The 14,501-nt window shown below is 44.9% G+C and overlaps 1 protein-coding gene across 1 annotated transcript; it reads left to right on the plus strand.

Moving 5' to 3' along the window:
* The first annotated feature begins 3,918 nt into the window (after window positions 1-3,918).
* On the plus strand, window positions 3,919-5,209 carry LOC147452494 (uncharacterized). Its single transcript, XM_086519264.1, has 2 exons — window positions 3,919-4,678; window positions 4,724-5,209. Exons 1-2 carry the CDS (start codon window positions 4,457-4,459, stop codon window positions 5,207-5,209), a joined length of 708 nt encoding a protein of 235 aa, XP_086375390.1. The 5' UTR covers window positions 3,919-4,456.
* Window positions 5,210-14,501: the final 9,292 nt, after the last annotated feature.

Here is a 14,501-nt window from a genome sequence, read left to right on the forward strand (position 1 = left end):
GCCAGACCCCCCCGCTCCACAAATGATACAAACTTCAATAGGCCGCATCCTGGCATATGTAGCGCAAATTGACATGTTTTTGGATTGCAAGTTATGGTCAGTTAAATTTTTGTCAGGGGTCGGGTCTGTGTCCACTTGACCACGTTAGAAATTGTGTCATCTCGTGTTTTTTACCCTTGTCAAGTTTTGAGAAGTTAGTGGCACTATGTGGAGTAAGCAAGAAGTTGCGGCTTACCAATCAGAAGTCCGGACAGCAAGATACACCAAGTGGGAGTCTAAAGCACTTGGAAGTGGGAAGCATGCAGATGATTTTCTCGGGTTTTTATGGCCTCGAATGATGGATTTGAAGAAACCCGAAGGCAATGGATTTTTTTTGTATTGGATCCAACATAGTGGGTTATCGGGGCAGGATCTTACGGCTTGATTATTGGGTCTGTGAGTAGGGGATGGGAGTTGGACCAAGTTGGTACTCCAAGGGGGAGTTTTTTCTATGAAATGCAAAATTGTTTTAGTGCATAGAGGAGGGCTGCCTACGAGCTGCCACATGGAAGGTGAAGATCCCACATGGGGAGTTTTGGCACTAAAATCCAACGTATAAGGGTTGTGGCGTGACCCTCATATGGAGGTATCTCTCTCTTCCAGTAGCTATGGCAGCCCTCAAATGGCTCTACGCACAGAGACGGTCCCAACGGGCACGTAGTGCTCAATTTTGGCAGACACAAGTGGGCACAACCGGTGATGCTCTGATTGTTGTAGTAGTCGATGGTGATGCCTCAGTAGTGCTGATGTGGCACCCCGGTAGGGGCTTGATCCCACACTCTCAAGGGGCCATCACTTTTGAAGAAGGAAGATGAGGCACCACTAGCGAGGTCTCTAGTGGTCATGCGCATAAAAGGGGAGGAGAGAGAGAGAGAGAGAGAGAGAGAGAGAGAGAGAGAGAGAGAGAGAGAGAGAGAGAGAGAGAGAGAGAGAATCCACATACCCATGTGAAAGGGGAGAGTGTAGGATGGGCAGCAGAGAGAAATGGGTAGATCCAAAGAGCTGGAGAGTGGTCCATTAAAGGGACAGTTCCACCACCCAAGCCAGTCAAAGCAAAAAAATCAATGGCAGTCAAAGGCTAGAGGAAGGTGGTAAAGGGTAGTGAAAACTGGAATAAAAATAAAAGATTCAAAAAATGCCAAGGGGTACTAGTGACATCGCTAGTGTACCCCTCTCAATTCAAGAGTAGAGAGCAGATGAGACAGCTTGCACGAGAGTAGCTACCTTCTAAAGTTACAAAAAATGGATGCCATATGGGCCAACCAGAGGCGGAATTCCAAAATTGAAGAGGGCGCTCCTATAAAAGTCAAATTTGAACAATTTTTTATGCTCCTGGTCATTAGGCTTTTTGCCAAAGGAGTTCTTTGCCTGTCGTTTGCAGGGGAGCCAAGGTGAATGGGTGTTTATTCTAAGGGTTTTTTTGTGCAAAGGTGTGTTCCTGCAAAGTCTTGTGTGTGTTTTCTTGCCCAACAACCATGTGGGTGCCCCGTCTGATGTAAAGGAGCTGTATATGGTGTTTTGAGCAGTGGTGAAGCCTCCATTATGTTTCTCTTGTGTTGTTTCCCCCCTGTCATCTTCTCTACTTTTTCTACTTAAGTGTGTGGTGCCAGTGCGGATGTGTGTGCCCCTCAAGCCCCTTCTTTTTGTGTGGAATGGAAGTGAGAGAGTGGTTTTGTGTGCGGCAGCGGTGTGTGGCTTAAAGCGAGCAGTGAAATGCATGGGTATTTGTGGTGAGTGTGCTTACACATCGGTGTGCGTGTGTGCGGTGGCCTGCTAGCATGTGTCGAGAGTTTCAAAGGTGAACTCTAGTGGATTGGGTTGTTGTGTATGCTCTGGGCTATAGAGAGGTAGTTTTTTTGTGTGTCGGGTATCTTCCTCCATACCTTTCTCCATCTTCTCGTGCCCCCATGGAGGAGTGTTTGATGCTCCTTGTTGAAGTTGAAATGGTGATTTTGGTGATGCCAAAGGTGCAGCCCTTGAAGAGTAGGTGCTGCTAGAGATGGCGTGGTCCAGTTTTTCCATTTTCACTGGGTCAAAGATGCAAAAACCTGGCTTCAAGATTATGGATTGTTCATGTTGGAAAGCGGTTTATCGAGAGAAGAAGGTGCAGTGCAAGTGTTCTCGATCTTGGTTCATGGTAAAACAAGGCTATGGTTCAAAGGCCTACGTGAAGACAAAAAGGCAGATATTGTGAAGCCTTGGAGGCGGCTTTTTGAAGTAGATTTGTTGCATATGTGGAGCCAGATGAAGTGAAGAGAAAGCTAGACAAATTGAAGCAAAGCTTGGAAGAAAACTTTCAAACATTCATATGGGAGTTTGAAGTCCTTTGGGGGGGGCTAATCAAGGTAACTGCTGCAAGGAATGTCAATTTTTAAAAGTTAAGTAAATTCATGGATTGCCTGCATAAAGAAGTGCACGACAAGACTGAAATAGATGGCACAGTGTCATATGAAGAAGCAGTAGCTCTAGCAAAAGGGCGAATCAAAAAGATTCTGAAAAAACGCGAAGCTAGACAAAGTTGGCCAAGTGCAGTGGTGCCAAGGCAATGTGATGGGGTGGTAGCCGAGCCAAGGTTTGTGCAAAGAGAAGTGCATGTGAAAGAAGAACCAAGGGTTTTGTGGGTATAGAGAGACACAATGGTTCTTATGCAAAGAATGCTAGTTAGAGCGGCTTCAATTGTGGAGGATGTGCAGGTGGCTCCAAATTGGGCAAGAGAAGTGCTACCAAGTGAAGGTGTGACTGTTGAACCCGGGGGATTTACCATGGAAAACTTACCGCACCACGTAAGTGCAAGGGAAGGGTGTTTTTTAACAAGTCACATAAGCGTATAAGTTAGGGGCAGGCCCCCAATAATTTATCTCCTAAACTTATAAATAAGGGAGGGGGTATCATATTTATTGATGGTGGTGTGTGTGTGGGGGGGGAGAAGTGAGAAAAGGAAACAATGAGAGGAAGTTTTTGTGTTTTAAAATCATGGCTTCCCAAAAGAGTGTGCCCTTAAACTTTTGAGTCAATAGCTACAAAGATCCATGCAAGAACTAACACTACTTTGTATCAATTGCTTGTTTTGTAATTATAGTTCATATGTTGAGGGATGAAATCTATAAAGAGTTTTTATAGATGTAAATTTATACAAAGAACCTATCACAACTTTATGACCATGTTTTTTGAGATTTATATGGGGCAGAATTGGACAAGTAAATAGAGTGCAAGCTCAGTGGGTGCATAGTGTGAAAATCAAACTGAGACACATTGAGGGTACATTAAGTTCAAGGATAGCAGTCATTGCCGGGTTATGTTTGTGATGTCTAAGTCCACTTGTTTCTACTCGTCTATCTCGTCTCGTGCCCTACTACGACCGTGTTAGCGTTGGCTCCGGGTTTTGTGTATGGTTTTGTGCAGAGAGGGAGGGAGAGAATGATTGAGTGAGTTTTTTATTTGTGTGGTCGAGGCGTGTGTCGCCTCCGAGTGTGAGTGTGTATATTCGGAAATGCTAGTAGGCAAGCCTGTTCATTGGAAGTTTGCAAAAAGTGAGTGCATGTGTGTGAGATTCTGTGTGGCTTGGGGTGTTGGATATCTTTTGGGTTATAGAGAGGCATCTAGTTTGTATACGGTGTGTGTTCCCATTTCCCCCATTCCAGCAGTGTTGCCTCTATTGATTGCTCCTCGATGAAGTTTTAAAGCGTGAAGATGATGCATGATATTGACTTGGTGCTTGCTGGAGAAGAAGAGGCTACGGATTGGTTTTCGGATCTAGAGCTATACCTGTTGTAGTTGAGAATTTGTGGCCATGAAGCCAAGTTGAAGGCCCTACCATTGGTTCTACAAGGACGAGCCAAAGCTTGGTTTGAAGGATTGAAGGTTGCAAATTGGTAGTCGATGAGCAAGATTTGCAAACACTTTGTTGAAGATTTTCAGAAGCGGGTTTCTCCATCGGACCTGGGTGAACAATTAAAAAAGCTAAAGCAGGATGTAAGTGAAGATTTTGCTTTTTTTTTGGGGTAAATTTGAGTCTATTTGGGAGAGACTAGCTGCTGTTACATGTGTGCAAAATGGGGACTATTTCAAGCGAGAGCAGTTCCTAGCTTGCTTGCACCCGCGAATCAAAGAGAAGGTCGAGTGCGGTGGTGCAGAGGACTATGAGCAAATGGTTTGCTTGGCAAAGGCAAAGAGCACGAAAGCAAAGACGAAGCTCGAGATGGGTTTGTTGAAGCCTGCAAACTATGGATATAGATCGGCAATGGAGTTGCGTCATGCCATGAAGCCAAAGGGGAGCTCAAGCGTCAAAGAGGTAGCTACTTTGCCATTGGTAAACCATTCTGATCATTCGTTTCAGTTTGTACCTCCAATTTGGTGTGCTACTATATAAGAGTATGTTAGCCTGGCTAGCAAGGATGGGATCTTGGTCAAAGCGTGTATGCATGAAGAATCAAAGGAAGCTATGGATAAGAGCTCACAGGACAAGTTTGAAGATGTTGACAAAGCGATGGTCAAAGCTGTACATGAAGAAGCTAGCCAGGGGGTTGGGCAACCTTGCCCTACAGATTGTGTTGAAGAGTGGCAGTGCATTCCAGAAGGTGTTGGTGATGTGGACCTACCAGAAGATGAGGTAATAGATCATGGATTTCTTTCTCGCTTAGCAAATGATGTGGTCATAGACAAAATCCTTGAAGAGCACGCGAAGGTGGTTGAAGATGAAGTGTCGAAGGCTATGGCAGACAAAGAGTGGCATGGTGAGTCAGGTATGGAGTGTATGCCATTTGAAGAACCTACAATAGAGGGTATGCTTGGAAAACATATAGGCTTGGATATGCACCAGGTGGAGGCAAATTGGAGTGTATTACTACTTTATGCTATTCTATGGATACATATGGTGTTGAAGGTTGCTCTACAATTATCTTTGTATCGGTTGCCAAGCTTTTTTGAAGAGGATTATGCTATGGAGAGCTCTCTAGCAGGTGAGAAAATCATGCGATATGGTGGGGATGCTTCACAAGTTGGTTTACAAGCTTGTTCTATGTATGAAGCCAGCGTATGGATACAAGGAATTGAAGATCGATGCTATGACAGATGTACTCAATGCCATGTTTTTGATCCAGTTAGAGTTTACACTATACTGGGGAGAGCCTATGGCTTTCCATTTGACCCAGGCCGACTCTCTAGCACATGAATATCTCTCTCTATCTATCTTATGTGTCTTGTAACATTTAATGGAATAAAAACTTGTGTGTAGCGGAAATTAGCATGACCATAGTAGGCATTTCATTAGAATAGATTCTTAATGAGAATTACAAGAGTGCTTGGGTGGAGAGAGCAACAAAAAGCATAACACCTAGTTAGATAGCATGAACAACACTTTCAAAAGAGAGAGAAATTAGGCTATTGACAACAATTGAGGACCAGATTTGCATGGAGCCGGTCCTCCCTCCAAAAGGCTTTGTATTATGGTTTCTCCCATCAAGAGAGACATTGTACAATACAATTCTTTGTGTTCCTTCAAGACTAACTAGTGCAATGAAGATGAAAGCTTCATGCACTAAGCAAAATACTTAGCAAACACAACATTAATTATCCCCGGTCTCAGACCCAAGACCTCACACACCTTCGAAGATGGTGAGAGCTAGCAGGGTATGAGAGTAGATTGAGAGGAAGGAGTATCTTACGAGAAAGATGTACATCTCCTCACATAATCACTCATATTAGCATAGCTTAGCTTAGTAATTAGCATGGTAGAGGAGATGAGCATGCATTGAAGCTTGACTCTTGGTTGGATTTGCATCCACATGCCAAGAGTGTGTCGATGTAGGCTTCTATCTCACAAGCTTGGAGTAGGTGATGAGCTCTCCATTAAAGCTTGGGAAGAGATAGTCTTTTTTTCTTCACACATGAGATTGTGTGAGTGTGTGTCTGATAATGCCTTGCAAAAATCAGCCCCCTCTCTCTCTTGGGTGAGCCCCCTTGCTATTTGCTCTTGCTGTCCTCCCATTGGACCTCCCTAGAGCTAGCCAATGACTATTAAGCAGCATAAGTGATAGCCTTCTGACATGTGTCCCCCTTTCCCCTTTTGTGAGAGATTTAGGTAATTTAATAATTCAACTAAACTCTCATTGGACCCCTTTGCCTCCTGGCCAATAGGAATCAGGCAAGCCATTGGGCTCCTGAATGCTCATTGGACCCCTTGGGAGACTGTCCAATAGTCTTCTAGAGGGATTAATTCTCATTGGTTCTTTTATTAAGTGTTTTTAAATTAATTAAACTAGATTTACTCTAGCCTAATTCTCATTGGTCCACCTCCAAGGCCATCCAATAGGAATTGGGTACACCTTGTGGGCATCTGGCCTAGGGAGCTGACATGTGTCTCTCATTCCCTTTGTGTAAAGAGATCTTGTGTGTGTGTGTGTGTGGCTTTCTCTCTCATCCCCTACAAGAAAGGATCGCCCCCTCCTAAGTAGGGATTGCAAAAGACTTTTTTGTACACACACAAAGCATCCAATTCCCCTAGGTTTGACCTTTGGACACAACCTTTGAATTTTGGAACCTTAGCATTTTGGAAGTCTTAATGGGCTTAACCTTAGGGTCTTTTTAGCTCATTGTTTCACATGGCTCTTTTGCAGATGCCCCCCCCCCCTTTGGATCCCTATTTTCCCTCCTTTGGATCCCTACTGTGGCCGGTCTGCCAGCTTAACCAATATTCTAGCTTTTTCTCCCTTGATACTTTCCCATATTAAATGATCAGTTTAACATGAGAAAATCATTTAGGAGAACTAGATATTGATTATTATGACATTACCTCTCTCTTGAAATCATAGTCGTCCTCGACTATGGTGTAGATTAGATAAAGCATATTCATGAGTCCTTTTATAGTGACGTTGGCATCGAGGTTTTTGATTTGGAAAGTCGTAAAACCTGACATCCGCTACCGTTTCTTCTTCATCACTAGGGCCTTCTGAGCACTCGTCGTCTGCCTCTTCTTTTGGGTCTAGGTGCTCTAAGGAGTCATAGAATTCTTCCTCTACCTCCTTCTCTCCCTCGTTCTCGTTTGTGTTGCCTTCCAGGCCGATTTTCGGAGTGGTTTCCTCAGAATTCAATACCGCATTTACCATATAGTATGGTACCAAATCGAAGCCTTTCTCATCAAAATTTTTTGTCGTTGGCTTGGCCTCGATGGCACACACATCCAAAGTGGCTAAAATGTGCTCCCATTCTAGAGGTTCCAATGCAGCTTCTGGGAAAGGGTCTGGGATATAATCTTTATCTTCGATAGCCCTCTCCAAGATACATTCCTCTCGTTTTAGGATTCCGCATTGCGAAGCTCCACACATCCACAACTCCTTTGGTTGTCCTAGCTAGGCGGGAATTTCCGATCCTGCTACGGTAGCCGAATCAAAATCCTCCACCGGCGTTCTCGTTACGTCTCTATAGCTGTGGTCTTTCAAGTTAATTCTAGTGGTCGTCTCCATGTGGTGCAAGTAAAGATAATTATAACCCCAATCCTGGACTATCTTCAATTGCCTCATGAAGGGTCGTCCTAGAATGATGTCGTAATTATTTTTCTTGCCGAAATCCACAATTGCAAAAGTATGCTCGTATTGGATCCCGCACGACGAAACTACCACTTTTTCTAGAAGTCCTAAGGGCCTTTCTACGTATCCATCTGCAAGTTGCAGCTTCATCCTTGTCGCCCTTAGTGCAGGTTTTCCCCACTTCTTCCACACTTCCTTGGTGGCTATGGCAACTCCCGCTCTGCTGTCTAGGATCGCCATTGTCGTTACACCTTCGCATTCTACCGGAAGCGTGGTGTTTCCTTCTTTGCCTTCGCAATAATTGCCTACCTTGTTCAAAGGTACCGGCTCCGTGTTTGCGTATGGCTTCTCAATCTCCTAGATTCCTTCTCTGATCTTCACGGTTGGATCCGTCACTCCGAACTTTTCTAAGCATTCTCCTATGTTTGACCACATCCTTGGTCGGATTTTCAATAATTCTGCCAATGTGATGGTGCAAGTCACTGATGTTGATAGGATATCCACTAGCCCCTTTGAATCAATGATTTTTGGCGCTAGATGCCTGTGAGAGGGCACGACCTTGACCTCGGAACTGACCTCATACTCACCCATGTAGGATGGTAAAGTCCTACGTTTTACCACATCCTTGGTCGGATTTTCAATAATTCTACCAATGTGATGGTGCAAGTCACTGATGTTGATAGGATATCCACTAGCCCCTTTGAATTGATGATTTTTGGCGCTAGATGCCTGTGAGAGGGCACGACCTTGACCTCGGAACTGACCTCATACCCACACATGTAGGATGGTAAAGTCCTCAACGAATGTGGTCGACTCTCTATGGATATCTCCGAACCTCTATCTCTATAACATGATTGCATTTCTAGGTTTATTTGTGACCTTGCCTCAAATTCCTCTATGGGAGCAGAAGGTAATGTGTCGCTACCATCCTTGGCATCTCTAACTGCTCTCCATAACTCCTCTGGCCATTGATCTTCCACTATGGGTTTGTATGAGGAAAATTCCTAAGTGATTCGTCGGTGGTGTTAGGAACTATCCTAAGATCTTTTGGCTCTTCTCTCGTTTCGATTTCTTTATTCTCATGCCTAGGTTTCTCCGATTCTTTTCTCTGTTCTTCCATAGGCTCTTCTGGTCTTACCTCTTCCGGTATTGGTGGTGATTGGATGACTACCTCTCTTCTCGGGGGTACAACTAAAGGTTCTAGCAGGGCTTGGGCTGTCTCTACCATCTTTTGACACATTTCCAGCCTTTGCTTTTCCAATTCTGCGTAAGGATATGTCATCCGTCTCTGTGCCTGTGTTTGATCTTTCTTGAGCCTAGCTTCATAAGCCTGTAGGAGGGCATCCATTTGTTTGTATACCTTTTCTACAAGAATAGATCCTCCCGTGCTTGTGCTTTTTGGCTCCTCTACCATCACTGGTTCTGCTGGGGTAGGAAGAATTTCTTCCACCCTTGGTGTCCTATCCGCTTCCTGTTTCTTGAGCTTCTCTTTCGTTTGCTCAAGTTCCTTGGCTAAGGAATTCTGTTCACGTTCTCTCCTAGCCTTCATAATCTTCCTAGACTTCCACGTGTTTCTTCAACTTTTCGACCCTTGGCTAGGTGTTTGCTCTCTTGGAGACTCGTCACTCTTTTCTTCTACCACCTTCTGAGCCTGTGCTCTTGTTATCACCTGGACCGGTATCACTTTCTCGTTCTCGGATCCACTTGTAGACGGAATAGCCTTTATGACGTTCAAGGTGGCCTTCCCTCTAGGTTCTGGGTTTTTTGGGCAATCTATGATCAGATGAGTGACCCCACATTCTGTGCAATAGGCGTTGATCCTTACAATTTCCTTGTGAGGACAATCCTTCATCCAATGATCGCCAGTGCATTTAAAACAAGGTCCTCTTACGAGTGGTGATGCCCCTTGCATTGGTCTCTGTGGATAAGTAGGTTTCGGTCTGATGATTCCGCCATTTACTACGAATAGCAACGTGCGTTCGTCCATTTGGTACCTACCTTCACCGGTCGCACTCAATTCAGATGGCACTACGAGACTAGGCGTACTCCAAGGTTCTGGCATAAAAACTCTTCTGAGGCGTGATAACCATGGTGTCCACCGCTAGGTTCCTCATAGTATGCCGGGCTAGGCACTAATTCCTGCTCATCTGATTCCTCCATTGTAGGCGCGTATCGTATTGCGACAGGCCTAGTTCCTGGTAAAGGAGGTTGTTGCCCTAATACTAGCTGTGGCCTCTCTATTCCTACGGGTCCTGGCAGATTCCCTACTGCATATCTTGGCGGTGGTGGCGTGTGAGCTTGTGCTACTGGGGTTGGAGGCGCATACTGCCGCTCTCGCACGTACCCTTTGTTATAATAGCACTCCTCTGTCGGGTGATTCGTCCACTTTTGTTCCACTGCGCACCACTTAGGTGGTCTCAAAGGTTGTTGAGGAAGCGTCGGGCAATGCTGAGTGAGATGATCACCTCCACATGTGTAGCATTGCTTCGGTTGTCTAGGAGGCAGTTGCATCCTACTAACCACTTCCTCTATAAGCTTTTCTTGGCTCATCGGTGTCTCCATTTTTGGTGTTGTTTTTGCATATTTTGTGGCACTATTTTGGGATGATGCATCGTCATCAGCGTCTCTGGGATCCCCAATACCATATACTGCACAATTAACTACCAAGTAGAGGGCCTCTTTGACTAGCTCGTTCAAGCTAATACACCGTTTCATATGCAAATCTTTCGCATTTCGGAGGCCTTGTGTAAAGATAAGCATTAGCCTTGACTACGTGGGTAGTTCATTGTCTGGACAGGACTTCACGTATCGCTTTAGCCTCAAGGCTGCTTTAATTTCCTCACCATTTCCCCTTCTTTTTGTTTGAATTTGTGAATTTGCGAGACAGTATTGTGGGCGATTCCTCATTGGGAGAATTCCTCTATGAATTCGTCGAACATTTCTTGAATCGTCGCAAACTCTCGTCTCTCGACTGAATCAAACCAAGTAGCAGCGTTGTCTTCTAACGTCAACCCGAATTTGGCAAACTGTGTGGGAAAATCAAGGAGTTCCTCTGCACGGATTACTCGTATGAAGGCCGCTACGTGATCCCTTGGATCCTTGTCTCTTGAATACTTCTTGTTGACCCACTTCTGGACCTGAGAAGGTCTAATTCTCCTATGATCCATGACCCTCATCATCTGGCCTTCCACAACCCTATTCATTGGTGCTCCTGGTCTTATCCCTCAGATCGGATCTATCTCTTCATCCAACCCTTGACCTCTTATTGGCGTAGCAATGGGTCTCTCTGGCCTTGGCACTCTTTCAGCCCTGGCTCTTTCTACCGCTAGAGTACCCATTGTTGCTCTATCTGTCATGAAAGCTCTACTCTTAGCATGATAACTATATGATGGCGGTGGCGGTGGTTCCAATGGCCTTGTCATGACCGTATGTCCACCTCTGATATGGCTCCTTCCTGGTGCGTCATCTCGGTGCAACCAAGAACTTAATGACTGCGGGTCTGCTGTAGGCTCTATAGGTGCATGCACCGTATGCCATGGTGACTCTACTACTCTTGTCCTCTCTAGTTGACTCGTGACGATATCCATTTCATCACTAAAAGGATTGACACTATGGTCGGGTGTTGGTCTTGGCCCGGGTCTGGCCCGGGTCTAGCTCCTGGAGCAAATCCAAACGCTCCGTAGATCGGCATTTTTTCCATTTCTTTGAGATCCATGGGCTTATACTCACGTCCATACTTATCCGCATATAGAAGTTCCCTTCCATGGTACGTTTCGTAGGAGAAGAGGTACAAGACCTTCTCCATACCCAACTCTCTAAGCTGAGGTTCTGTGCAATGAAAGTAGGACTTGGTCCGCCCCTCTTCGTGCTTGTATATTCCTTCCTCACTTTAGTCCGTCATAACCCTTTTTACCCTCTTTTCAAAGATAAACGTGGCCTCGGGAAGGTCTACATGAGGTGGTTGGTCCTCTCGTTCCATAACCATCTTTCCCCTTGCCATGTTGTCTCCGTACTGATTGTAATTTTCAGGGTCTCTGACTATGAGATAGTGTCCACCTTCCTTGTCTCTATACCTATCGCCATCGTCATAAACCTGAACGTTTTCTAGACCTCTAGCACGTTTCTCTTCAATGCAAACACACTTGGGTCCCCTATTATCGGCGTAAATGAGGGTTCCGTGCGCGTTTGTTCCTTCTAGAAAGATGGTGGTGTACCTAGGAGTTTGTGTCTGATACATGCTTGCTGAGGTACCACCTACTTCTGCTATGGTTGGCAGGTGACCTCCTATGCGTGGGTCAGCCATCTTGTAAAGTGAGCGTTCCGAAGAAGTATCGGTGTCGCTACCTTCTTCTATGATTGGTGCAAGGGAATCTATCCCTGCTTGATTTACGCTCCCTTCCATGGATACCAAACTAGCTTGGTCACCTCCTGTCCTGAGATCTCTCGGCAAAAGTTTTCCTGACCGCAAATACATGAATTGACAAGAAAAAGTGCCTTGCAAACCAAACCTCTTACTTGATTGGTCGGCTAGCAGTCTTCTGTGTCGTCACCTCGGTGTCTGAGTGCTCCTGATACCTGTTTTTAGGCAAGTTGACAAAAAATTTGCCTCTCGGCTGGTTAAGAGTACTCACTGTAATTTACACACAAATTTGTACAAAAAATTTCAAAAAATTGCAGAATCTGGACCAAAAATTGTGCAGTTGGTCTTGAATTTTTCACGGAGTGTTTGACTATGATTCTGGACTCTATTTTGAGCAACTAGGGTACCTATGGGATCCTCTCAAGGTGTACTAGGCACTTCTCTATTCACAGTTCCAAAATTCATCAAGTGGCAGCAACCGCGGTTGGTGCCAAAATGCTCTGTTTGGGCTCTAGTCAATTTCTACTGACTCCTTATGTCTTGCTGAGTCTCCTAAGCCTATGCATAAAGCTTTTGGACTCTTTTTGGGTAGTTTCGATATCAATCTACTGTTTCAGACTCTGATTTGGTCTCTGGGATGTTTGGAACTCTTCCACTTGTCCAAAATTGATGGGGAAAGTTGATATGGACTCCTTGTACTGTCAGCAACCTGGGGGTATGATCAAATTTCCAAAATCATGAAAGTGGCAGCAACCACGACCACCTGCTGGCAATTTTGCTTATACCACTGGATAGCCTGCTCTCTGTGGAGTCTAATGACCATATGTATGCCCAATTTGGACAAAGTTTGGGTTGCCAAATGCCAAAATTTCAACCAAAAAGTGCAACTTTGCAAAAATTGCTCCTGTGGTGGGAAGTGGTTTTGGGGTCCCTTGGACCTTGGGCACCTGTGGCTATGACCTGTTCCCTGAAATGAGCCAAGTGGCAGCAATTGCGGTTGGTGCCAACTGGGGCTTTTGCAACTCTGGATGCTTGTTGTGGGTTCCAAACCTCTTGGGCTTTCCAATGATGCCCTGCACCTATCAACTAGACACTCCTAGCATGTACAACTTCAAGTTTTTGTATTTCAAGACCGCTTCACAAAATTTGATCAATCTTTGCACAAATCAACTCAAAAAGCAACCAAATTTTCCAGATTAGCTTTACTAGTGCATATGCAAGTGTGCAAACAAGAAATTTCCAATGCGGCACTCAAAATCCCAAAATACGCACACTTAGCGTTTTTGGTCACTTTATGGTATCAAAGAGTCGCGTTATGGTATCCAAGGCGATCTTTGCACTCTTGTGACGCACCAAAATGATACCTAAACTAATGCTACTCCTAATGCTAAGCTACTAGGGAGTGGTGGTGTGATATGCACAAGCAAATATGACGTAAACGACAAAAGCGTAAAAAACGCTCTCAACCAAAATCAACCGCAACACGCAAGCGATCTCCTAACTCCAAATGAGGACTCAATGCATCGAGCACTAAAACCACACTAGAGTATACTAGCACTAAAACCACACTAGAGTATGCAGCACCTAAGAAGAACTGCGGTCTCCTCGGTCCACCTGAGAGCTCGGTAAGACTCACCGTTTCCACTAACCTAAGATGTAAGCAAAAATAATTGTAACACGCGGGAACAGATAGAGAAGAACCTCACCGCGACTCCCTCCGTCTAGTGTAAGTCCTACGTCCCCGGCAATGGTGCCAATGTTGGCGGATCGCCGCGATCGGACGATGTAGCGAAGCGAGAACTCAAACCAACATACAATATGTCAATCCGAGGGTGTAGCTGACCCGACTAGTGCATGGAAATATCGCATGCTATGTCCTAGACGACAAAGCAAGGAGGAGGAAGAGTCACGAATGTCCTACAAGCGAAACAGATGCAGAAACTGCAAAAGTGTCCTATGAACGTATCGGGCTCTCTAATGGTCAAATGGACATGAAACGAAGTCCAATCATCATGAAACTTAGGAACCTAGGCCTTAAGACTATGGGGAATGCGTTTCCGGGCTCAAATCCGACATTTAGAGAAATGGCCTATATGGAAAACCGCAATTGCTGCCACACCTAACCTCACTCAAATAGAATGATTGAGGACTTGGAAGGCTTAGCTTTACCACCTAGAACCTATGTCTATGATCGGAATCGCAATACACATCACACATAATGCACAATGAGCAAAACACACAAGAGGGCGACCTAGAGCTTCAACCGCTCATTGCGTCGCGTACACACACTCAAAACCAACATCATGATCATCAACATGAAGCTAAGAGCATATAGAAGCAACGTATGAAAGGTCTTTGCATTAGCATACCCGTGGGTGAACGCGCAGGCATAGGTGATCTCTCTTCACCAAGCTCCCAAAAATTACAAGTGAGTTGTGTGTGAAAAATAGAGCTTTTGGCTTATATACCTACTTCCAAATTGGCTCACAATTGATAATTAGAGCGGGGGTTTGAAATACTGATCACTGGAGTCCGGCTATGGCTCATCTAATCATTTATAGGGATTTACAAGGCTTTAC

This window comes from Adiantum capillus-veneris, chromosome 8 (genome assembly GCF_014529385.1).
Source record: "Adiantum capillus-veneris isolate H3 chromosome 8, ASM1452938v2, whole genome shotgun sequence".
NCBI classification, from domain to species: domain Eukaryota; kingdom Viridiplantae; phylum Streptophyta; class Polypodiopsida; order Polypodiales; family Pteridaceae; genus Adiantum; species Adiantum capillus-veneris.

Coding starts and splice junctions, on each gene's coding strand:
- LOC147452494 (XM_086519264.1), top strand. CDS start 4,457: ATGCATGAAGAATCAAAGGAAGCTATGGATAAGAGCTCACAGGACAAG. Junction 4,679..4,723: donor ATGGATTTCTTTCTCGCTTA/GCAAATGATGTG, acceptor GAGCACGCGAAG/GTGGTTGAAGATGAAGTGTC.